This window comes from Wyeomyia smithii, chromosome 2 (assembly GCF_029784165.1).
Source record: "Wyeomyia smithii strain HCP4-BCI-WySm-NY-G18 chromosome 2, ASM2978416v1, whole genome shotgun sequence".
In the NCBI taxonomy this organism is placed as follows: Eukaryota; Metazoa; Arthropoda; class Insecta; order Diptera; family Culicidae; genus Wyeomyia; species Wyeomyia smithii.
The window spans coordinates 259,757,841-259,784,279 of NC_073695.1; the positions used below are offsets into that span (position 1 = coordinate 259,757,841).

The 26,439-nt window shown below is 36.8% G+C and overlaps 1 protein-coding gene across 5 annotated transcripts in view; it reads left to right on the forward strand.

Annotated features, from left to right (window-relative positions):
• LOC129724876 (RNA-binding protein fusilli) overlaps positions 1 to 26,439 on the forward strand; it is a 193,356-nt gene that overhangs the window by 22,200 nt on the left and 144,717 nt on the right. For all 5 annotated transcript variants that reach the window (XM_055680146.1, XM_055680150.1, XM_055680149.1 and 2 more), the window contains exon 2: positions 1,648 to 2,698. In XM_055680146.1, coding sequence (XP_055536121.1) covers positions 2,570 to 2,698 — 129 coding nt within the window. In that variant the 5' untranslated portion in view covers positions 1,648 to 2,569. The remainder of the gene's footprint in view (positions 1 to 1,647; positions 2,699 to 26,439) is intronic.

The window sequence follows — 26,439 nt, forward strand, 5'->3', positions numbered from 1 at the left end:
ATGGTAGGTGTCTGATCAACGTAAAATGTCAGCAGATAAACCTATTTTAGTATTGTAGGGGAATTGGGGCAAAATCGACATTTTGCTGACATTTTACGAGATCAGACACCTACCATTCGATTTCTGAGACTATTTTTACTCAAAATAAGATATAATTTGACTAACACTTTAAGATATTAGCGAATTACCATTAATACTCAGAAATAATCGACATTATTTTGCTTTGTGAAATATACTGAAACTATGCCAAAACCGGTTTCGTAGAAACACCGTTTTGAGCTCAGTTTTTGTCCGATTTAAGGTCTGTTTTTTTTTCAAAAGATGGGTAAAGGGATGCTAATATGTGGACAAACTCTTAGAATTTTGATATTTGGCCTCAAATCAAAATGGCGTCGAAAATACCACAAAAATTACCAGTTTCCCAAAACTCAAAATGGCGCCATTGTTGCCCTTTAAGTTGAAATATGTTCAAACTCAGGGAAATTTATTTTCGCATCAAACTGTATCAAAAAATCATACATAGGAGCCAAGGCAAAAAAATTGTTGCACTGTGGAATACAAAGATTTTTTTTTATTCCACATTGGAATCCGTAGAATTCTCATAACACGATTCTCATTCAAAAATCTTAGTCCCATATACAAGGCATTCCTGAGGATTCTTTTTTCGGGATACTTTTTTGAGGACGTCCACGATTCCAATGTGAGTAATCCTAGCGAATCTATGCGAATCGTATGTATTCGTTCGGATATATACATATGAATTAATTCTACCCGGGACAAACATACAGGTTTCGCATAGCTTCTCAAGAATTCTTCACATTGGATTCGTGGGCGTCCGCGCAAAGGAATCCTCAGGAATACCCTGTCTATGGGACTAGGATTGTTGAATGAGTAACTTGTTATGATAAGTCTTCGGGTCGCAAAAGTCTTGTGGTCCAGAAAATTCGAAGTGGTGGCTCGAAATCAGCCATTTTTGGCTTCAATACCGTTTCACCTTAACCCATAATGTAGTAATGAAAAAAAAAGTTTTAAGATATAGAAGATACATGTTCTTTCACATATCGCCGATACTTTTTAGGCCAAAAATGAGTTACGTAAGTGGCCAGCTTAAGCGTTGGTTTATTGCGTGAATAGTACTGATTTGGTGCAATTATCCGTAACAGATTAGTTACGCGGTTATGCTCGCATCACCTAGTAACGCCGCGGGCCGGCCTTTGGTAAAAAATCGGAAAATTTCACACACCCGTCAAAAAGATGATGATGATGATGATCCAACTGCTACGAGCTCCAGGGCTAACTGAAAATCAATTTATCCGAATCGGTTCCAGCGGATCCTATCGCTCGCTCGGGTAGGGTTGATTTAATGACCGAGCGGTTAGTTACGTATTGGATTTATGTTTTCGTTTCTCAGGACAATTTTCCGTGTTGCCAAGAGAAGAAAGTTTACCGTTTTAATTATGCCTCGATTCTACAGATGTTTTCTTACTCTGTTCATGAGATCGATGTTCAGATAAAAGGAGTATTTGTTTTGCATGTTATGTTACATTTTTCCAAACATCTCTTTTTGGGGGACTACAAGTATCACATTGGAAGCCGGTGATTATTTAATAACTAATCACAATCATCTCTTTTTTTCTATTTCCACAGATAAAACACTCCGCCGGGAGGCTTTGCTATCCCCTCACCGTTCCAGCTCGGTTGCCGTGAGAAACCCCATTAGCATTCTTCCCCCCGCAAACCGGCGGCGTTAGCGATAAGCGTGTTTATTTATACGAACAATTACTCGTTACAAGATAACTCAGCCAGAATCGCCGCAAAACCCCGCGACAACTGGCGCGGCCGGTGCGTGAGCCCTGTTGAAAACAATAGAGCTTGTGCAACGCTACCGGCGTTCATTTTCGGTTCGTGTTCTTGGGACTTGGCGTGAACTCAGCCTGGAAAGATTGGGGGCAAAAGTTCGAAGCGCAAGTGTTTTCTTGGTTGGCTCAATTCAAATTTATCACACACACAAACACACTTTAAGTGCAGTGCACGTAAACGAAAGAGAGAGAGGAAAAGTTCAAGTGCAATTAAAGTTTCGGTAGTTTGTAAGGCACTACACGGTTAATACGAATTCTGTGATTACCAGGTTCAGGCTCTGGAACTGGAGAAGAGAAAAGTAATTAAACAAAGTAGCAATAAAAAGGCGGTCTCTCGGTAGCCTCTGTCGAGTAAATGTGTTAACAAAAAAACACCTGCAGGGCAGGAAGATTAGTTTTGAAGGTTGTTTTTGCTACCTTCCGTCCGTCTTCGCGCTGGATTTCGGTGAAAATCGGGTGAAAAGAAAAGCTCGCGGCTCAACCTCATTCCTAACGGCGCGTACTTGAGTGTAAGGTGTATTGAGTGAGAGAAGACGAAGTAGAAAAAAGAGTGTAAACAAATAGCTGCCAGGGATAGCCACGGTAAAAACGTCTTTCAAATACAGCCACCGCAGCATCCGACGCCGTTGAATTCGCTGTTGGTTTGACGACTGCACCGGACAAGTGTTCGAAAGTTGCCAGGAGCTGGAACAGCAGCAACGGAACACACGATGCTAGTTCCGGGACATGTGGTGTCACTGTATGTGGCGACAGGCGGCTATAACGGTGCGGCACTTGGCTCCGACGAGAAGGAAATTGTTCTGCTGATTTACGTAATCATCGACGTGCAGACAAATAATGTAAGTACGCTTGCTCCGATGTTACCTGCTAGCGTTGGTCATAGATGTGCGCAGGATTTTTGTTTTGGGGGGTGTTTACCAAAAATAATTTTTAAATGCAGGCAAGACATGTCATGTAGTGGCCATCAACTTTTGTCCAGTTCAATTGTAAATTTATCGTTAATGGTGATAATCCCCCGTGCATACGGTTATGCTGTCAGTAAAGATGGTATCGGCCGAAGTTTGCCAGCTACACACAGCCTCACAGGCACACAAATTGACATCCGCCGTATGCATGTGCGATGATGTTTTATGATGATCAATTGCGTTCCAGTGATGTCGAATTTAATTTTGTTCGTTCTCATTGGCTAACAAAATCAGCAAAATAATTTCAGTATACTTGTAAGCACAACTGGCAGCACTGCATGCGCCAAACGGTAGGTTCTGACTTCTTCCTCTATCTGATGTTTTCTCGTTTCGGCTATGGTAATCTGGACACTTGTAGCTGCAGGATGCTGGCTGATGCCGTAATTACATACATATTCTGTCGATATTTACTTCACCGCGTTCAGGAGAGTCGGTCGGCCTGCACGGAAGGTGGGAAGAAATGAAACCGAAAAACTGCCTTTTCTACTTGATGATTAAGTCTTGCTGAGATGCTGAGTGTTGATGATGATGGGATTCTTGTGTAGTACTTTTAAAGGAAGGTATTTGCAAACAGAGAAAAAGAGAGCGGAATATTTTTGCGAGGGTGTACATTTGGCGTTACCGGTAGGTTTAGAATGTCTGCTGCTGTAAAATTACAATTTTGTCCACTCAGTGTGACTTTCAATTTCGCGCGTTTGAATGTTATGAATTCCGCTAGGTTGAAATTTAATACGCGATGTTTATTTGCTCACGTTTTGGAATTAATGATTCGACAATCAAATGAGATTAACAGAATGATAAAAAACATGACACATTTTTGACGTGTTTACTTTTGTCTTTCAAAGTCCTAATTAGAGAACACCCGTTTTGTATAGCAACATTTTCCACCAACAAATCGAACTGCACTGAAATAATCTCACATATTCAGATTATATGGGAGTGTTATAAATTTGCACTATTAGAACTTCCAATCAAAACGATGTGATCGAAAATGTTTCATGCATTCTTCATAGGATCGTCTGATAGACTTACATTACTACCAAGCTTTTAAATAGATAGGCAAATCATTTAAAAACTAAAGAACATATAATCGATTAAACTCATTGGAAATGCCATAATTTTTATCTTGACATACAATAACAATTTTATAGGAAAATCTCATGCATTCCTTGTTATTACCCTATAGAAATAACTTCACTAAAGGGACTGTTTCTTTCATATGATATGTTCATGAAAACAAATCGAAGTGTTTGTTTATGAATGATACAAGAATTTATTAAAAAAATAATATTTATTTTAACAAGTTTGTTGCCCGTATGTATATCTCTAATCGGAATAATGGAGGGTTTTCGAGAGATTTCACTACCAACTTCCTGACAAATGATTAATAAAAAAGAAATTACCGGTTCTACGTTGGCCACTTGATCCGAGTTCCAATGGTCTGTTGTCGTTTGCCCGATGATCTATAATTGTGAAAACCTATGTAAGTTTAAACTCAAATGAAGTATAGAAAAATAACTTACCATTGGAGATGAGGAAATATCCATCCAATCGCTCAATAAGACGCCGTCTTTTCGTGATGTAGCCATTTTGTATAACAATCTGGATTATTCGATGCCAAATTCAAACGTCAAAACAAAACTTCACAAGTTAAACTGACAAAAAATCCAAAGTCACGGCGACGTGTGTTTTTTATTGGATTTATCAATAAGATTTATATGTTGGTTTCGATACATGACGGTTTTATATATTTACTTTATGAAATGTATTCCGCAATATTGCCTGTAAATTTAAATTTCTACCACACATGTTAAACGTAAATGAATTTCAAATAAAATGGATGTGAAAATCCGATAATTATTATTTCATTGTGCGTTTCGTTAAAATTATTGTATCACATTTAATATACAAATGGATTTCTAATGAAATCATATAAAATTAAGAGATCTTCTTTTACGGTAAATTCATTGGACAAATTTAATAGAGAATATATGTCGACTTGTTTCAGTGTGGACTTTGTTCCCATGTATGCACTCACCGACTGTCTCCCCTATCGACTATTTTCGGACCGGATCACGGCCGATTTGTGTTTACCTACGGAAATATTTTATTCATATTGGCTTATCATTTCCATACAGCGGAATTGAAAGCGCAAGTCATTATCCATTCGCAAATCTGAGCTAGCCTGTTGCTCTGGACCTTTGGACTTTGCGTAAAGCAAAGCGATGGAATTGGGGCCTTAGACGGACTTCTGGCCCGCGCGGGAACCAGTTATTTTTACGAGCTATGCAGAGTACGCGTCAGCAGCCGTGTATGCATGTTTGCACAGTTTAGTCAACAAATAGGTTGTGACACAATCTTGATGTGCAATTTGGATACTTGGTACCGTTTTCAATCCATTACACTCCATGTGGTCATTTTGGTCGACGGTGATTGAGTTAGCGGACACCGTTCTAACTGAAATTTTCAGGTTCGCTAGTAGCCACAGACTAAATAATCTGATGGTGCCCGTTTTAATAGCATTTTGGCAACCTAATTATCTACACGCAAAAGCTTGAGCGTGAGCAATTAGTGCGTTCTACCAATCAGCACAAGTGTTGATCTGATTTCGCACAAACATTAGATACACCTGATGCAATGATTGCCAACGCAGTTTCACTTTACAATCTTTTTTCGTTTACCTTTTTCAATCACTTTTCCGCCATGTGGCAGAAAACAATGATTCTAAGGAGCAAAATAGAATCAAAATTTGTAATATTCTGCTGCCACCAATACATCATTTTCTATATTCCACATCATTTTTGTTCATCAAACAATTTAGACTATGTCGTTGATGGCATAAAAATTCCTTGGCGTTACATTTAATGTTTTATCAGCAAAGTATTTTGAAGAAAAAAAACCTAAATTAATTCACCTAGCGGTCAGACCCAATTTTTTATTTGTAAATATAGATTTACATGAACGCTTCAATCCAATAAATGTATATTCACTCTTTAGGTTCTAAAATATTGATGTTGTAATCTTTACATATAAAAATGCAGTCAAGTCTGTCTGTCTGTCTGATCCATATAGGCCCGAAAACTACCGAACCGATCGACGCGAAAATTTGTATGTCGGGGTTTTTGGTGCCGATTAAGGTTCCTATGATAGTTTGAGACCCCTCCCTCTTCTGGAAGGGAGGGGTCTCTTACAAATGAAACATAAATTTCTGCACAACTCAAGAACAAACCAAGCAAATGAAACCGAATTTGGCATGTGGATGTTTTAAGGGGTAACTAATATGTCCATAATAGTTGGATGAAACACAAATTTGTGTACATCTTGAGAACTAATCAACCAAATGGAACAAAATTTGGCAGGTAAATGTTTTTAGTGGTAACAAATATGTACATAATGGTTTGGAACCCGACTCCCTCTTCTATAAGGGAGGGATCCCATGAAAATGAAACACAAATTTCGCACAGCTCAAGAACCAATCAAGAAAATACAACCAAATTTGGTATGTGAATGTTTTTAGAGGTAACAAATATGTCCATAATGGTTTGACGCCCCTCCCTCTTCTGGAAGTACATGTTTCTTCACAAATTTCTGCACATCTCGCGAACTAATCAACTAAATGGAACCATATTGGCAGGTGAATGTTTTTAGTGGTAACAAATATGTTCCATAATCGACCTCAGACAACATTTTGGATGGTAACTACCGGTTTCTGGAAAACAGCCGAAAATTGCCGATTTCCACCCAATATAATAATATCCGGATCTAGAATAATACACAGGAGCTAAAATCGACCACAGATAGCATTTTAAATTCTAAGATGGCGACTTCCGGTTTCTGAAAACAGCAAAAAATGACCAAATACCACCCAATATGAGTTTTTCTTTAACCAGTATGCCGTTCAAAATCCAGAAATTGTCTCCAAACGCCATTATGAAATCCAAAATGGCGACTTCCGGTGTCGGAAAAACAGCGGCAAATGACCAAATACCACCCAATATTTCCGGAACCGTAATGATGCACTGGAGCCACAAATCGACTTCAGACAACATTTTGAATTGTAAGTTGGCAACTTCCGGTTTCTAGGAAACAGCCTGAAATGGACGATTTTCATTAAATACAAGTATTTCTGGAACCAGAAAGATGCACAGAAGCTAAAAATTGATCACAGACACAATCTTGAATTTTAAGATGGTGACTTCCGGTGTCTGGCAAACAGCCGGAAATGACCAAATACCATTCAATATGAATGTTTTCGGAAGCAGAAGTACACCCAGATGACAGAAATTGATTTCACAGGCCATTTGAAAGTCCAAAATGACGACTTTCGGCTTCTGAAAAACAGTCCAAAGTGACCAAATATCACCCAATATGAGTTTTTCTTTAACCAGTATCCTAAATACCATTTTGAAATCCAAGATGGCGACAACCGGTTTGTGAAAACAGCCTAAAATAAACAAATACTATCCAATATGAGTATCTCTGGAACCAGAATGATGCAAGGAGCTAACAATTGACCTCAGGCACCATTTTGAATTGCTAAATGGCAACTTATAGGCAACAGTCGGAAATGACCGAATAATACTCAATATGGATATTTCCGCAAACGTAATGATGCATAGAAACCAAACACTGACCCTGGACACTATTTTGAATTTGAAGACGACCACTTTTAGTTTCTGGAAAACAACCAAAAATACCTCCCAATATGGGTATTTCCGGTTTCAGATTGATGCCAGAAAGTCTGCTGATAATGACAGAATACCACCCAATATGAATATATTCAGAATTAAGGCGATGTACAGAAGCCAAAAGACGGGGATGTTGTCATTTCGATGAAACCAATCATTTCAAACGATTTTTTATTTGACTTTGATCATATCCTATGGCCGATTCGTCGTGCATTTGCAACCGCAAGGAATCAATGAATTTGGAACGTTCAAATAGTACAACACCACATATAAATTATGTTGAGGCCACATATATCGATCAAAGCGAGTATAGTTTCAAAAAGTCTTTGAATTTCTTTTCTTTCCATAACATTTGAGACACATATCAAATTGTTATGAGGTTTGTTATTTGTAAGTTTGAGAGATGACTCCTTCGTATGACACTAGTTATGTACAAATAAGTCATGTAATCTTTGAGATAATAGACTTTCGTTGTTTTATTAACAATTTAATACATAACGGTTGCTTAAGTTCGATTATAATCAAATGAAATGGGAACGTATAAGGCAGCCAAATTTGAAACCACATGTTCAATCATAATTCATCAGTTAACGCTTAACTAGTCCGCTTATCTGATAATAATATTGATCAAATCGGTTGTGTAGTTTCTGAGATAATGAAGATTCGTGATTTTCACATTTCGGTACATTACAGACAATGTTACAGCTTGATTACAGTAAAATTCAATAGGGTGTTATGAGGCAGCTAGACTTTTCATTTGACACTAATTCTGTGGAAATCGGGTCAGCCATCTCTGAGAAAATTGAGTGAGTCCAAGTAGTCTTCGGAATATGTTCCTATTCATAGCTGGATTTCACATTTTTAAACATAACAGGCAAAGTAATAGTCCGATTGTAAAATAAATCAATAGGCTCTTATGGGGCAATTAGACCTTCCACTTGACACTGATTTTATGAAAATCGGTACAGCCATCTCTGAGAAACATGAGTGAGATTAAACAGTCTTCAGAACACGTTTCTTTTCATAACTTTTGAACCACAAGTTCAATCTTTATGAAATTAAAAACTTAAGGGTTTCCTAGTTAGCCCGTTCTTTTGAGACCTATTTTTACAAATCGGTTGTGTAGTTTCTGAGATATTGATGTTTCATGATTTTCACATTTTTAAACATAACCTCTAAACTAAAAATCCGATTACAATAAAATTCAATAGGGTCTTATGGGGCAACAAGACCTTTCATTTGCAATTAATTTCATGAAAATCGGTCCAGCCATCTCTGAGAATAGTGAGTGAGAATAAAAATCTGCACACACACACACACATAAACACACACACACACATACAGAAAATGCTCAGCTCGTCGAGCTGAGTCGAGTGATATATGCCATTCGACCCTTTGGAGCACTTTTATACTTTCGGTTTTGCAAATGATTGCTATACCTTTCTAGGAGAAAGGCAAAAACACTGTGTAGTAGCGTCATTGATGGTAATAAACCGAAGTGACCCAAAGCGTTTTCGTTCATTAAGTCACTATTACCGACTTTTTCAGAGGTTCTCATCTGGGGTAGGCGTACTCCTAGAAGTACGCGAAAGCATTAATGGAGAATAAAATGAGTAATGGCGTACAAAGCAGTTTTTCTGTATGATACTTGATTTGTTTCTAAATCTTGCTCTCAAAATCTGATTGAAGCAATCAACCGAACCGTAGTTTAATTTGAAACCTGAACTTAATTACGACAACATGATCTACTACTCTCTCCCACTCTACGAAAAAAAAAAACCGAAACCCTATTAAATTTCATTGTAATCGGATTTTTAGTGCGCTTGTTATTTATCGAAATGTGAAAAACACGAAAGTTCATTTTCTCAGAAACTACACAACCGATTTTAACAAAATCCTTAACTTTTGAGTTTTATGAAGATTGAGCTTGTGGTTCAAAAGTTATGGAAAGAAACGTGTTCTCGAGACCCTCTAATCTCACTCATGTTTCTCAGAGATGGCTGGACCGATTTTCACAAAATCAGTGTCATATAGAAGGTCTAATGTATCAAAATGCGAAAATCACGAAACTTCATTATCTCAGAAACTACACAACCGATTTGAACAATGTTGATATTAGATGAACGGGCTAGTTAAGGGTTGACTGATGAATTATAATGATTGAACACGTGGTTCGAAAGTTTGGCTGCCCTATAGGTTTCCATTTCATTTGATTATAATCGGATTAATATTTCAAGCGTTATGTACTAAATTGTAAAAATAACGAAAGTCTATTATCTCAAAGATTACACGACTTATTTGAACATAACTAGTGCCTGACGAACGAGTTATCTCTAAAACTTACAAGTAACAAATTTCATAACAATTTGATATGTGGTTCAAAAGTTATGGAAAGAAAAGGAATTCAAAGACTATTTAATAAAATTTGTGGCCTCAACATAATTTAAATTTGGTATTGTACTATTTGAAAATTTCCGGTGTTCCTGAAAATCTATTTCAACAAATAATAATTTTGAATGAGAAAGGCTGGGTCTGACCGCTAGGTGGATTATTTTGGGTTTTTTAATTGTTTTTATTTCCTATAAAACTGATTATAGCCTTTATTACTACATCTATAAACTATTGATTGAATTTTTTTAAACACGTCAAAAGTCCAGGAAAAACCACGCAGGAGGTGAGGGTTGAGCAGCAAACCACGTGATATTTATTTTTGCTGACTTTTATATTTTATCAAATATTATTTCGTCAGGTCAAGAATTTTGATTGTTGTCACAGAAAAACAATGTATTCATGTTTGATTTACCGTTAGATCGTATCGTCAAAATTGATGAGCGCTCCAAGTTTTTACAAATTATCTGCGATTAGCTAATATAAACAAATTTTGAAGCGACGCAAAGTGTATTGAATCGATCAAATTTATGAAAATGCAGACAAACAGTCAAAAATATTGCAAAATGGCAGCGCATTCGTCCTGGCAGTATGTTTGAGTATTATATCTGATTTTGGTTATTAGAAAACCATCGTCTTAAAACAATATTTGCGATCTGGTAGGCTGTTGAAAGTTGGATAATCCAAAAATTTCCAGTAATTATGATCGTCATTCGTAAATTTATTATGATGCCATTGAACGAAATTTTATAAAATTTGTTCTTGTTATCAGAACTACTATAATGCTACAGACCGGAGAATTTAATGGTATTTTTTACCTTGCTTATAGCACTCAATCGATTTTTAATCGTTATTTAAATCCATATTTCCATAGTAAAAAATTTCACTAGCTGTTTCTCTTAGTTTTTTTAGATAATTTTTGCTACAGCTCTCATATAAAATTTCAGCTTCATAGGACTTCAGAAAGTCATACCTCAAAACGGTCAAGGTTTCACTTTTTTGACGGATGGAAAATGATACAGATTAATAAAAAACTCATGTCAAAAAAGAAATTTTTGTCCACCCAAATATCTTAGAAATGTAGTGTTGCCCTAAAAATGTTCGAGCTGGAAAATTCTCCCAGGAAATTGATTTAAAAAAACAGATAACACCAGCTCACGACGTTTCATGCATTTCTAAGACATTTGGCATAAAAAACATAGATATCGAAAATATCATCACTACCTGTGCTTTAATTTCATCGGTCGTCCGATTACAAAGGCTAAGATAGTCTCTTACCTTTGTCAAGAACTTGTAGCAACAAGGTGTCTAGTATCAGCACTAAATTCTAAAATGTCGGGAAAACATTATTTCGAACTATGCAACGAAAGGTTGTATCGAATGTCTGCCTGTTTGTGATAATGGAACTTTGTGACTATACCTGGTTCTAGGAAAGAGGTTGCAGCACGATTGAGCTGAAATTTTGCATGGGAACTTTTTTCGAGAAGATCACTTCCGCTAAATAAAATTAGAAATACAGGTCGGACTCGATTATATATGGTTCGATTATATATAATTCTAGACTCGTTTATAGCAGTGTTTTTTTTTTGCAATTTAAAATATAATTTATCTAAAGCTGATATATTGTCAGGGAAATTTGAACATCTCTGCGAAAAAAGAGAAGGTCGAAAATTATTGTTCAGAGTTATTTTAGTGCTACGTAATTTATGGACGTTCCTTAGTTGATTCGTTAATTTAAAAAATAAATGAAATAACATAAGAACAAATTTAAAATAAAATAGGAATAAATTTAACAAAAATAAATTTAAAAATAAATTTATAATATGGTATCGAACATCTTCGTCAGTAGTTTTCTTCGGTTCCCTTTGGCATAAGATTGCTGCAGTAAAATTGCCGAAGAAAACCACTGACGAAGACGTTCGATACCCTAGGTAAATGAAAAAAAAAAGAAAAAAAATAATTTAAAAATTAAAAATAAATTGAAATTTAAAACAAGTTAAAATTTTAAATAGTTGGAAATAAAAACGAGTTGACAAATCAATGTACACTGAACAGATTCTCCTTACTTTTGATGGCAGTTACGCCAAAAGTAACTACAAGATATTTTTTTGTAAGAAATGTGTTTTCTGACTTTTAGGGGCATGAGTCACAAATAAAATTCCTCTTATTTATTCGAAGACAACAAAACAATGTACAATAAATAAAAAAGTTTATTTTTCTGATTCAATTATATATAAAATTCGATTACATACAGGGTGTTGGGGAGCTCACTTCAAATCCTTCAAGTGGTGTTAGAGGACCCTATTTGACGAAAAAAATTCTTCTACGCATTTGGCCAAAATTTTGCTATTGTAGAGTTATTCACTTTTTTCAGTTTTCGGTTATGTTTGCTTTCAACGAGGTCTAGCACAAGAAGCATTAGAGCTAGCTGAATTCTGTTGGTATCGTTCGGAAGCTGAGAAAATTTCGTACTCAAAGAGCCTTTAAAACGTCGAATTAGAGAGTATAAGAAGCACTTAGAAAGGAACAAATGTGAAATCAAATTTGTTTTAGTTTAGATCCGACTCTTTTAGCTTAGCTGCTATTTAACATTAAAAGCAATAAGCTGCGCCTTCGTTTAGTGTTGGAAGATTCACGGTTCACAGCTTCCTGGAAGGATTTTAGGTGAGCTCCCGAACATCCTGTATAGTGAAAAAAACGGAGACTATATATAATAGAGTCCAACCAGTAACGATTCACTTTGGCACCCTACTGCTTATGTCCTGCGATAAACATTTCGATTGTTGTTCTCGAATTGGTCATTGACTTAACTACGCGGCAATTTATTCGAACAACACGTGCTTTGCACGGTAAGCGGTATTGCTAATGAGAGCAGGAAAACACCTTATTTTTTACGTTTTTCTCTTCAATATTCTCGCGCATTCATATCCCTACTACAACGCAAACCGTATTGAGAATGAGTGAGGTTTCAATGTGACGTGAGTGCGCCAAACCATTAATTTTCTAATCCCATTTTGCTACATGCTAGTCATTGACTTAGATTACCTACCTATCTACCTATATTTTTCTTCAATGTTCTTGAAATTCACATTTCTCATAGTAATTTTTCAGCGGGATATTTAACATACACTTGAGACAAACAAAAAATCATGATTAATGAAAAATCAGCCACCACAGTTTTACTCGCATCGAATTTGTCCCAAAAATATTGTCTTCTCCACTTAATCTATTAATCAACTCTATTTCGGATCAAACATGTATTTATAATGTTTGATTAGAATTTACAATATTAGTTCTAAACAGATGCCTTTTCATCGAAATGTAGAGTATAATACTGAATATGTAATATTTTTTTTTCTGTATGTATGTAATTTCACGAGGGTGCGAAAAATGAATAAGGATAGAAGGTGTGACTTATGTCGAATTCGTTTTCGCGAGTGTAGTCCAGAAAGTGAAAAAAAAAACAGTTACAGAGTAAAAAATGTAGTCCGAGTGTAGCTACTCCGCAAAAACGATTTTTGCATTAGACTTAGAAAAAAAAATCATGGAACGGGACACACTAGTAGAGGGTGATCGAAATTATTTTAGGGGAAATTACCTTCCCAGTAGTCTAATTGGCCAAAACATCATGCTAGAGATATTGCGGGTTTGTGTCCCGTATGGATGAGAAATGTTTTTCTGTCTAAGTACACCTTATGTCCTTGTCCATTTTTCGCATCCTTGTAAAATTACATAAATGGGTATATGATTTTTTTGTCTTCTGTGTGTCCACTGGTGTTCTGATACACCATTTAAACATTTATGGAACAAACGAAAATGAATAAAAACCGGATTCAATAGATCGTTACATTCAAATAACAATAAGTTTACGTGAAAGTTATGACGTCTTCGGCAAAGTTATAGATAATAATTTTGTCTTTTTTGAAAAAAAAAAAATTAACAAAAATTTGAAAAACATGTCAAAAAGCTCATTTTTTAAACTGATTTTTTTCTCATGTAAACAACAAAAGATTACCTAGGGGGAATATCGGCATAATGAGTACCCTAACTTGGTTGCTAATTTAAGCATGGAAAACGACAAAAATTTTAAGCTGTCTTCAGTGCAAAACTTGAATTAACTATCTATAATTTAAGGTACACTATTCACAAATTGCAAAGTTTAGCGTATAATGGTGAAAAACACAAATTAGATTCATGCATTTCGTGACCATTTAGCCCCTGGCGAATTAGCTAGAGTTAACATGAGATTTTAATACTGATTATAGCTTAAAATCAAAACTTCAATGATGGTAAAATTTGGGGTACGACCCATACGTCATCATGATGTGTCTACATACTTGATTGAGCCATTTAAACGACCGTAGAAGCTTATTTTGTAGTGCGCAATAGTAATATTTTTTTTTTATTTTTTTTGATTTTTTCAATATATTTCCATATTTTAAAAAGGCAAACCACTTTTGTTCTACATATAGAGAAACTGTAGTAACTGTGGAAGAGTTCCACATACCATATTGTATTAAAACTGCGTAGTTTCGCATAAAAGAGGGGTGCCCATTTCGCCCCGTGTGCTCACTATGCCCTAATTCCCCTAAACATTGAAAACTGTCCGATAATCGATAAATCAGGATAAAAATTAAAAACTTTTGAAAAAAAAAATTATATTACTTTTTCACAGTTATTTTTTTTCTGAAGGACAGAATTTTTATCTACAACTTTGCCGAAGACACTATGCCAATCAATCGATGCCAGAACGGGCTGTGAAAATATTTTTAATTACTAATTACCGTTCATAATACATCTCGATCAACTACATATATGCACTGCGTTGTGAGAGTTTAGTTTTTGACTGAGAGAGAGGGTGTCTCCTCACACGCAGAGAATATTAGCGGCGCACTAATATATCTCTAGCCTGCGTGATCGATTCTTTCAGTGAGTGTTCTCTCAAAGTGCACATTTGACGGAATGCTTAAAGTATAATGACACTTGGTATTTTCAAAATACTAATATGTGTTTTAAGACAGTTTTGAGTAATTTACTAGAAATTTGCTGTTAAGGCAATCGCCTAAAATAGTAACCGTAATTATGGATAATGGTATGTCCTGTGAGTATTGATTGTGGCGAATCATTTCGAGTCAGAACTGGAATCAAAAGACATCTTTACAGTTTTTACAGTAGTTACCATAAAAGTAATTCAGACTCAACACTGAACATGGAATTAATCCTGCAAATAAATCATACCTCCGACGCAAGCCCAAGGAATGCCAACAAAATACTCATTCAGCCAGCGAATATTTTCCACTGGTGACTGACTTTCTTTCGACTCGTTTGCTGTTGTGGCGATTCCGGTTGTTGTCTTTTTTTTAGGTATTTTCTTGCATACCTTTTCCGCATCACGTACGTACAAAGAGATGTCTGTGAGCTGAAAAATGCTTCTTGTCTCGTATATTTCGGCGAACTTTTATTGCACGTACCATCTTTATTGATGTGGGCTTTTGGGCAATTAACAGTTGAGAGTGTCAGCCGTACTTCGGCACTTTTGTGTCTTGAGGTTTGAAGTTTGGCAGTGAATTTTTGTTATCTGGATAGTTACAAAACATTTCACCTATTTTTTTATTTTGAATTTTCGGTCTTGAATCCCAAATTGGACTGATGTGCTGAATGCGGATAAAGTTAATCGTCCAACTGATGCTGTTTAAACTTCACATATTTTTCTGTCAGTTTTGAGTATCAACACCAAACGGTGACTGCTTTCCGGATATATTTCAGTTGCGTTGTCCCACAAAAAAAAAAACGCACACAAGCAACACTGATTTACCCAATTAAAAGCGAAATAAAAAACATAGTTATACAGCAAACGATCTGCTATAACCGCATACTCGCGTATTTCATACATACAGGTTTTTTTGATGGTTCTTCAGCCAGTGTTACGTCTTCCTCATTAGCCTCATTTCCAACAATACCATACAGCCAGCCATCCAAGCAGCGCCCAAAAAGTGCAGCCATCCACTCTCTACTCGGATTTATTTCTTCTTCTTTGTTCCCTCGTTTACCGGCTACCGATTTTGAGTCAAGTGCGGGCTAATCATTCTCCCAAAAGACTTATTATCTTCACGTGCGCTGACTTTCGCGGCGCGAGGGACACGTGGGGCAAGTGTAATTGCACTGGCTCATTCATAAAGCCCGAATGTCTCATCTACCCCGGTATGCCTTATCGACGCTCGTTCCTGTACCACCTATCTGAAGAGTAGAAATTATTTTATTTATTTCATGCAAACAAATTTCTCCAACAACGTCGATTCGACGGATTGATTGATGGCTGCTTGCTTGCTGCTACTGCTAGTCGAATCGGCTGGACCTGCTCTCAACTATTGGCGGTTCGTGTCTACGATGAGGGGAAAATATCATATTTTAGGCTTACTGCTTGGCTGATACGCTGATGTTAAGCTTGGCTTAGTAATGCAGCCTTTCCGGCGGCCGATCAAAAGTTCAGGAGTCAACATTTTTAATGTTTTTGGTTTGGAGGAATTCAGTTGAGAGCGATAAACTTTGATACGTACGTACATAACGTAATAAAGCAGAAATTATGACAGTTTCGCTATCAAGCTCATTGAAACTCGGCGGCACAATATGTAATTGTTAAATGGTTTTGTTTTATGAAGTGTATGTACGCTTTTATTGAAATTTTTGTTTTCTGCAAATTATTGCATCAATTTTGTCTTGAGATGCAGACTGTCCGTCATCCTAAAATATATAAAGTAATAGACTTAACTCAATTTACCATTCACTAATGTTGACAAAACTTACATATCTCAACTCGCAGAGAAGTGTTACAGTATGAACACAGTATGTATGTTGTAAAACTACTGGAGAGTCTAGAAAGATCATGACATATATATTCTAATATTAAGCCTAACACTTTGAATTATTGCACATGCTTTTTTTTTTAAAGGGGGGATTTGTTAGTAGCTTAAGTATTTATGATAAATATTAGTAAATAATGAGTATGTGTGTCCAATCACAAATGGTGACTTCTCAACACTGTTAGAAATTTGTAATTTTAATTGTTAGGATTTGTTTGCTTTCGCAATTAGGACTTATCATTCGTAGGGATTTAAACCTACTTGTCAGAAAAGGGGAAGTAAACTTACAACTTACTTAATTGCTAACTTATTGGCTATAAAGGTAGCTTATGGTAGCAATTGAGGATTGCAACGATTTTTGTCGAAAATTGTTGATAATTTTATTTGACATAGCTTCTAATGGTTCAACACCAGTAAGTCTATGTAATTCGAGTGTACCAAACCAAGGAGGACGCTTCAAAATCATTTTCAGAATTTTATTCTGAATCCTTTGGAGCGTTTTCTTCCTTGATGAACAGCAACTTGACCAGATCGGTACAGCATAAAGCATTGCTGGTCTAAAAATTTGTTTGTAAATCAAAAGTTTGTTCTTTAAACAAAGTTTAGAATTCCTGTTAATGAGAGGATATAAACATCTCGTATATTTGATGCACTTGGCTTGTATACTCTCAATGTGCTCTTTGAAAATAAGTTTTTTATCATAAATTAGTCCCAAGTACTTAACCTTGTCAGACCAACGTAAAATAACCCCATTCATCTTGACAACGTGATTATTGTTTGGCTTGAGGAAAGAAGCCCTAGGCTTATGCGGAAAAATTATCATTTGAGTTCTAGAAGCATTGGAAGAGATTTTCCACTTTTGCAAGTAGGAAGAAAAAATATCTAAACTTTTCTGCAATCGACTGCATATGACACGAAGACTTTTTCCTTTTACGGAAATGCTTATGTCATCGCAGAACAATGACTTTGTGCATCCTGGAGGCAAATCAGGAAGATCTGAAGTGAATATGTTGTACAGGACTGGACCCAAGACTGAACCTTGAGGTACACCTGCTCTGACAGGAAATCTATCAGATTTTGAATTCTGATAGACAACCTGCAGAGTTCGATCAGTAAGATATTTTTTAAAATTTTGATTAGGAAAATTGGAAAATCAAAAGTTTGCAATTTCGCAATCAAACCTTTATGCCAAACACTGCCAAATGCTTTTTCTATGTCTAAAAGAGCAGCTCCAGTCGAATAACCTTCAGATTTGTTAGCTCGTATCATATTAGTAACTCTGAGCAATTGATGAGTTGTGGAATGCCCATGGCGAAATCCAAACTGTTCATTTGCAAAAATTGAATTTTCGTTGATGTGTGACATCATTCTGTTAAGAATAATTCTCTCAAACAGTTTTCTTATTGAAGAAAGCAAACTGATTGGTCGATAACTTGAAACTTCAGCTGGGTTCTTATCCGGGTTTAAAATTGGAGTAATTTTTGCATTTTTCCATAATTTGGGAAAATATGCAATTTTGAAGTAGTGCACATGCTTATTTCAAAATCGGATGTCGTCTTCCATGTTTATATACTATTTTCTCCTCCAACAGTAGCGTATTGTTGCTCGAACTGATTTGGAATTCAATTGGCTGGATTGCTGCTCCAACGATTGAAATCTATTTTAGAATCGGTTCCTAGCAAGAAGAAGCTACACAGCCACTTCCTTCCTTCCTTCTTATCGCGGAAGTGATCGGTCTGTTTCCTGTCGGGCGGCGGCGATTCGAATCCAGACTCACTTTTTGCTTTCTCTAATGGTTCGATCCACACACAGTAAATGTCTTTTTTCGGTCGCAGGCATTAGCATAACCCGAGCCTACACCGGTGAGGAACTGCTTCGGATGCATGAGCTTCCAGGCTGATGAAAAATTCATTTTCGACTCTGACCCCAGCAGTGACCGTGTGTGTATGGGGGTCAACCGAGAACCGCTACACTCATGGCCGGGGAAGAACACTTATCTGTTAGGGTGTTTCAAGAATCGGGTTTATGTGATTGTTGAGTTCTCATTGGGCTCCGAAGTCGTTTTCACTTGAATCACCTTTACGCCCCTAGTATCACAGTTCTGTCGGCCCTGTTCGATCGATTGCTTTTTGACGGTCGAACCTGTGGCGGCCCCCTGTTGCAGTGCTAGAACCTGGCTAACTGTCGGCCCGTGTTAATGGATGTGCATACGTTAGTGCGCGCACCCGTTCCGGACAACGATCGATTCCGCGCCGCCTTTGCGGGTTCGGCACTTCGTGTGACGCCCTAGTTTATGGCGCGATTATCCACCGCCGCCACCGCCGGACGCAAAACCGATTGTCGTGAGACACCAAAGGTCAAATTTTGTCGGCGTTCGTCGTTCGGCTACCGGTCGGACGCATTTGAAATGGTGATTCCTTTGTGTGCACGCGTGCGAGGAGCGTAAATCGGTTAAAGTGAAGAGACGGTTTTTGCCTTCTTTGTAAAGTTTACGTTTTAAATCTTTCACTGAGGCTACAATAATAAAATTTCATGAAGCCTTCCTAGCTGTTCGCTTATCAATGAGTTTCACCTAAGTTTAGCCGTGTGGAGGTTCAAACCCTTCCCAGAGAAAATAGCAACAGTTTTGTTATATTTTGCATAGAAGCCTTAAAACTAAACAACTCATCAGAGCATTATAATTGAATAATTCTAAATCATTGTGTTGCTAATAATTAGAAATTAAAGTAATCGAAGTGCTGAGAGTTTATTGTGGTTGTTAAATAGGGTAACGAAGCATTAATATAAAAAAAATGTATTAAGGAGCTGCTAAAAATATGAAATTTCGCCTAAAATTCATAAGTGTTAGTTTGAACTTATGAGAATTAAAATTGAAAACTTTGATATCCAATAATCATATAAAGATATTCAATAGACAAGCTGTCAACAGTCGAAACATTATGGAACCTGTTAGAAATTTATAAGTTAAAAATGAATTAAATGAGGGCTCTTTGCACTGGGATTTCCAAAACATTTGAAACTTTTGAAATTAAAAAACTTTCGAAATTAAAAAACAAGATTCTTCACCTGGCGGTGTGATATTGCTTTTCCCATACATTATTTGCTGGAACTATATAAGCACATAAACTTCAATTCTGAAAACGAATTAAAACTTTGATAATATCTATATTCTATGGTTATCTATTTGGCTCTGAAATTTTTATTGATCCCATGAAGAATTTCTGCGAAATCGATTGCCTGAAGCAGTTGTTTAAAGCTTTTATTAAAATGTTAAGACAAATAATCAGTGTTTACGACTAAACTCAGACGGAATTCATAGATAATATAACGCTCATAGAGGGAAAGAATGGGGTACCCCTGAGCGTTTTTAGTTGTTACAAAGGGGGAGGAGAGAGATAAGATCAGCGTTACGTAACAAACAATATCTTGCATACCTTTCCGGGGAAGCCGTGATTTTACTCCAAGCATTTTTATCAAGGAACGCAGAACAGAGGCAAACATACCAATCGACTCACTTTTGAAATCTGAGCAACATGATTTTTCAGCAGCCTTTTGGTTAATTTCAATAAACACGCCAACGCCATAATCATCGATGGATTATACATTCGCTTTTTGATATATGGACTTATTGAGAACAGAATCAACGTAGATTATCCGGTTACCTTGAGACAGAAAAGCTATCGCCTGTAGAATTAATTATTAAAAATTTTAAAAACAAATATAAAACCAGGAAGGGCTCTTTCCCAGCACAGTCGACAATAAAGTATACAAACGATATGACTTCCTGTAAAGGAAATTTGCGACAACTTCAAAGCTTCGCCTGCCCTGGGAGGATCTTACGAAGGCCTGGTGCAGAACGTAGCAAACAGAAATTTCACCTTAATTTCCATTGCTAAGTCCGTACCATGCTGATGATAAGGGTTGGGGCGTACCAGACTCGAATTGTACCAGGAAATCGAGTTCACTGTCTAGTATTTGGTCTTATTTTCAGCTCTGATTGGTCGAAATCTGCGTCCAAAACAAGACTGTACAGTTATCATTAGTACAATATTTATCATCATAGAATAACAATTTTTCACATTTTGATGGACGCTTTACTAATTTTTCAATCGATTACTGCAAGAATGAAGGAATTTCGTCAGAAACTAACTTTGTCATAAGTATTTGAAACTAGGCACTTTTGAAGTCGCTGTCGGTATTCAAATTTGTAACCCTTATCCCAGAATGTTGTCGTAAGGCGTAATTCTACATCAAAATAATGTTGCAATCATGTCTAAACTAAAGCAAGTTGTAACAAGTTGTTATTTTTTTTGTAGAATTGCTTTGTAATCAAAGATAAGAAAAAACGTATACACCTTATTCAATTAAGCTAACCAACTCATTCTCATGATTCTCAATAACTAAGCTAATTCATGTGAAGCCTAAATCAGCGAAGGCTGAGCTGATAAACGATAAACAATATGCTGTCAAAAAAGTTTTAATATGTGATTCTTTGTCATCGATTCATTTGAAAAAAAGGGCTGTGGAAAACTAAAATTACAAATAATTAAATTTTCAATTTAAAGAAAACGAGAGTTATCAGCGTAATTCACGCCTGACGATTACCATTTCAATGTCTTTTTCATCCTTTTCGTAATGACGGGTCGGTTGGAGATGTTCTATGAAGAATATCATGTATTACAGCAATTTTTGTCAGGTGGTACCAAATGGTCAATCCGAACATGTTTTGCTAATTTAATATAACTCTTGTTGTAGACAACATATATCTCTGATTTTGACATCTCTTATGTAAAAAAGCATGATCCTTCGAATGGAATTAGAAAATTTAAGGTTGGTATTCAAATATCAATTTTTCTAAAAGTAATCAACATGGCATCTAAATTCAATATGGCGACCACTCACTCCGACATTAGCGGAAGCAGACCCTATTTTTTCCCTTTCCAGCGATATGTGGTTAGAATAATTCTGATGGGGAATTCAATAGCTAGAGCAGTTTTAGTGAGCGAAGTTATGACGAAAAATGAAGAATCCAAAACAAGTATCAATTTCCAGGTAATTAAGGGGTTCACCAATTTGATCAACCAAATACAGTTTTTCACTTATTCAACATGAGCTTCCAAAAAAAAAAATAACTTGAATCGTTTTTAATGGCATCATGTGAATAGTGGGCCGGTCTCAGTGGAACACACTTTAAAAACACACTTTAAAAATGGGTTGAAAAAATAAAAATATAAAATATTCTTTTCTGAGTAAATTTTTATTGAGGAATTGTTTATTGAGAACCTTGATATTCACTTTGCTTGGTCAGCATGTACACTAAGGTCGTTTTTTACGCGGCTATTTTTACGCGGATTCTGGAAGTAACGCGGTTTTTTTTTTACGCAGACTCTGGAATTTACGCGGTTTTTTTTTCTTATGCGAATTCCGGAATTTACGAGTTTTTTTACGTGAATTCCGGAGTTTACACGTTTTTTTTACGCGGATTCTGGAATTTACGGGGTTTTGTTTGACGCGGATTCCGGAATTTACGCGGTTTTCTTTTACGCACACGTACCCCCCGCGTAAAAAGCTACTTTAGTGTACGACAATAAATGGAAGTCCAGGGGATTAAAGTTCGGGGAGCTGGGAGACTACAAAGACTTTTCGTGAAAATCAGTCAAACCGGTGCGCCGTCCTGTTGAAACACGTAATGATCCTTCCGTTAGAGGTCCCGAAGTGCCGGGGCCACAACCTTCTTCAGAACGTCGGTTTTATAGTACGCGGTGTTGACTTTTGCGTTTTTCTCGATGAACACTAGTAGAAGCTTCCCACACCTGAGTACGGCCTCCCAAACCATCACCGACGCGGTGCTCTGGACCCACGGGATGTTTATGTGGGACTGGGGATGCTAGACAACGTCCGCAACCGCAATCGCAACCCTTTTAGACAGTGCGCAGCTGTTGCAAGACATAGAGTCCTTTCTTCGAGCCGCGATAGTATCAGTTTGGCTCTGTCCAGCCTTTTCTCCATGGTAGACACTGGTACCCTGTGAATCTTGATTTTTTTGTATGGCTTGTAACTCTGGAACCTCGTCATGAAGGTATGGGCAGTCCCGAATCCAGGCCAAAACGATCTTCCGAATCAAGCGACGAACCCGTTTCCTCGCGACTTTGATGGCTGCTGGCCTCCTCGTCAAACGCGGTCGCACTGATCTCAAACGGTTTTTGGCCGAGCCTGGCTACCGGTACCCACCGATAGAGGTATAAATGAAATTCCGCTTTACCCCTTGGGGTTTCATCCGCCAATATATATCGTCGAATCAGTCACCGTACGCATCTACACAACGATGAAAAGTTGTATTCGAACTTATTGAACACCCTGTATGATCCCTGCAGAAACACATACAAGCGCGTAGCTATGATTTATTTTGTTAATTTTTATGCCTTGTTGCTTAACAACAGTAAAATCTTTTTCATTTGTTTTGGGTGCAATAACTACGTATAAGTTTTTGTTATGCTAAGTCTGCATTTTGTTTTTGTAGGAAGTGAAAACCAGTTGACCCCCCAACTGGTCTAGTGGTAACTACGATGCTGTTTCAACAAGCCAGTCGTCGTATGTTCGAATCCCGGTTTGGGAGAGAGACTGTTAGTGTCAATAGGATCGTAGCGCTAGCCCCGCCATTGTCCTGTGTGCTATGACGCTTGGATCAGGAATTTGAAATTTTTTTTACAGTGTATATATTTTTTCTAGAATCGCAATTTTATTACCTACAACTTTGCTGAAGACACCATTTCAATCGACAAGCCATTTTTCTGATATAAAAATTTTTATCTATCAGTCACCATTTTGATTAGGCCCTTTTGAAGCAGCAGTCGCGAGTCAACATGAACAGCGGATATCATGAAATGATCTCATTATCTAAAAGGACCAACTGTGAAAAGTTTCAGCGAGATCGAATGAGTCGAAGGTCAGATTCCGAAACGGAATGTAATACCTGGGCAGCAGTGAACCAGTTGTCTCGTTACTTTCAAAAAGGACCTAAGTAACATTGAGAGACACTCTTTATTTACCTTCTCTTTGATTATTAACTATGTAATTTTTACATTTCCTATAATGGTGTTAGCATAGTAAACTTGGCAACATTATGAACTTTCTATTCGTGGCAAGAAATCGTTGAACACTTTCATAATGACGGAACAGAGTGAGAGAAGAAAGAATCTCTCATTGTTACTTAGGTTCTTGTGAAAAGTTACGCGAGAGTTGGTATGCAGTAAAATTCCAAGATTTTTTGTAAGTTACACGAAATTTCCTAGCCTTTAAGATTTTTCGAAATGGGGTTTCCGATCCCTGGAACGATTTCTCGAGATTCCCGGATCCCCCGAATAGAGTGATTGATTCCCGGGACTCCGGGATTCCCGAATTCCTTGGAAAGTTTTGTATGATCCACTATACTTCCTTATACAACAGTCAATACAAAACAAATACCCTGTCAAAATACCAAGTTGACGTCTTCAAACTATATAGCAGCACCAGTACTTAGCCATTACGTCATTCATCACCTCCAACAAACTGAAAGAATTCAACATTCCAATTTTACTGAAATAGGTATATGCTCCTGTAATGAGAATCGGAGAGCGACGGAACAAAAGATTTGCCTAGAACATGATGTTCTTGAACAATAAGAGTCTTTCGTTCACCCCAGAACTACCTGTCTCAAGTTCATCAAGGTAAAAGCCCAGAACTTGATCAGCAGTAAAAGGATCTGCTGAACTGGACGTTTTTCACGACAGAAATTATTTACTCTTGAGAAAAACGGAAAGCGGCGACTCAGAAGTATTCTAGAGATCAAACACTAGCGGCCGGAACAGCGGGTAAAATTTTACGGGAGAAACTTACCCTGAATGAAGTCAACGGACAAGTGTCAGTGAATCTGAAGCGACTGTTCACGAAATGAAGATCCTGAACGATAGCGGGCGCGTGTTCTCCTATTTTGTAAAAATTTGCAGAAAACATGAAAATGTTATGTTTTTTTTTTGGGATTTTCAAGCGAATTGATAACAAAATGTGACTATCAATACTTCATTAAAACCCTCATTTTTTGTTATATTTTAGAAAATAGGCTTTTTACTGTTTCATTGTAATTTGATTTTCATAAAAACTGAAAACCAAAATTCTGCACAGCTTTAATGTATATCTACATGTACATGAAAAAACAGCTTTGATAATTTCGGTTATAATTTGAAAGATATTCACTGTACTTTTCGAATGAAAATAGGCAGTTTTTTTTTCTTTTGAACCAAATGTTTATGTCACTTCTACAGTTTTATTCATAACCGAACTCCTGCGAATTGAACTAAACGTATTATAAATGCCGGTTGAACTGAAAAAATTGAAAAATATACCCAAGATAAGTGCTAGCTTTGATTTATTTTCTATCGTTTCAATTGTATCATTGCTAAATATAAAGTTTTGTAGAGTTTTACACACTATTTCACCGTTGTTGAATAATTTCGGCTTATGCCTAAACACCAACTATTTTTGAATTTAAGCGAATTTTTACTTCACCTGCCCAAATAAAAAAAAACTTTTCTTCTCACTGATTGAGATTTTGAGTTATTTCTATGTGAGTATCAAGAACATTGTTGTGTGTGTTTAATGTGGTGATAAGTACTTACTTGGATTGGCTTTCTCTGAACTAGTCTCTTAATTCGAGGTATCGCTGAGTAGCTGAGTGCCGATTCATTGATTCTCAGAGCGAATCGATGCCAATATCACATATAACAAACTCGATTTCGCAGTTAGTGCATCTAAGAAATATTTCCTCTGTCCCTTTTCCATTAATCACGACCCTGATGAAAGGGTGCACATTAGACTGGGACAGGGTTATATGGGAAAAAAGCGATGGTGTTATTGTTTCGCTCCCATGCACTTTTCGTGTTCCTTATGGGTCCTAGAACAACTGTGTAACTTTTCAAATCGATCGGTGGAACTATATTTTTGCGCCCGATTTATAAAGTTTCCATATGATTTCATATGGGAGAATCAATTTTTTCAAAATTTATCCTCTAGAGATGTCCAGTTGGCTTTCAAAAATATATCGATACATGATATTTGTGGGAAATTTTCCTGGAAAAATCTAGAAATAGTTATTCACCTCAAACTGATTGAATATCTGACGAACGACTCACCATTGAATTTTTCTAGCAATACTGCTGCAATATGCTGCTGTTGCAAATTCAACCATGTGGTAAGTAATGATATCGCGTAAAATGAATCTTAGAGGCTTCTCCGAAGATACTATGAGCAAAAATCTCACTTACAAGCTTAATTCCACGCGAAATTATTTCTCATCCTTAAACAAGTTTGCAATAGCTGTAGCAGTGTTGTTGGAAAAATTCAATGGAGAGCCGTTCGTCAGACATTCAATCAGTTTGGGGTTAATAACTTTTTCTACAAGCATCGTAGCGCCTTACGGTCTTCAAAAGAGTTTTTCGGTATAGCGCTTTTGTACGCAGGCTGTTCGTTTTTGGTTTCCGAGCTTTGAAGTTTGAAACACCAACAACAAATACAAATGCTGTTAAATACCATACACAAAAATGACAGCTGTACATTTTAATTCAGTAGTATTGATTTTTGTTTTTCCACCGCAGGTCATAAGCGCGTACTTGTTAACTTGACAACCACCTTGGAAACGACACTA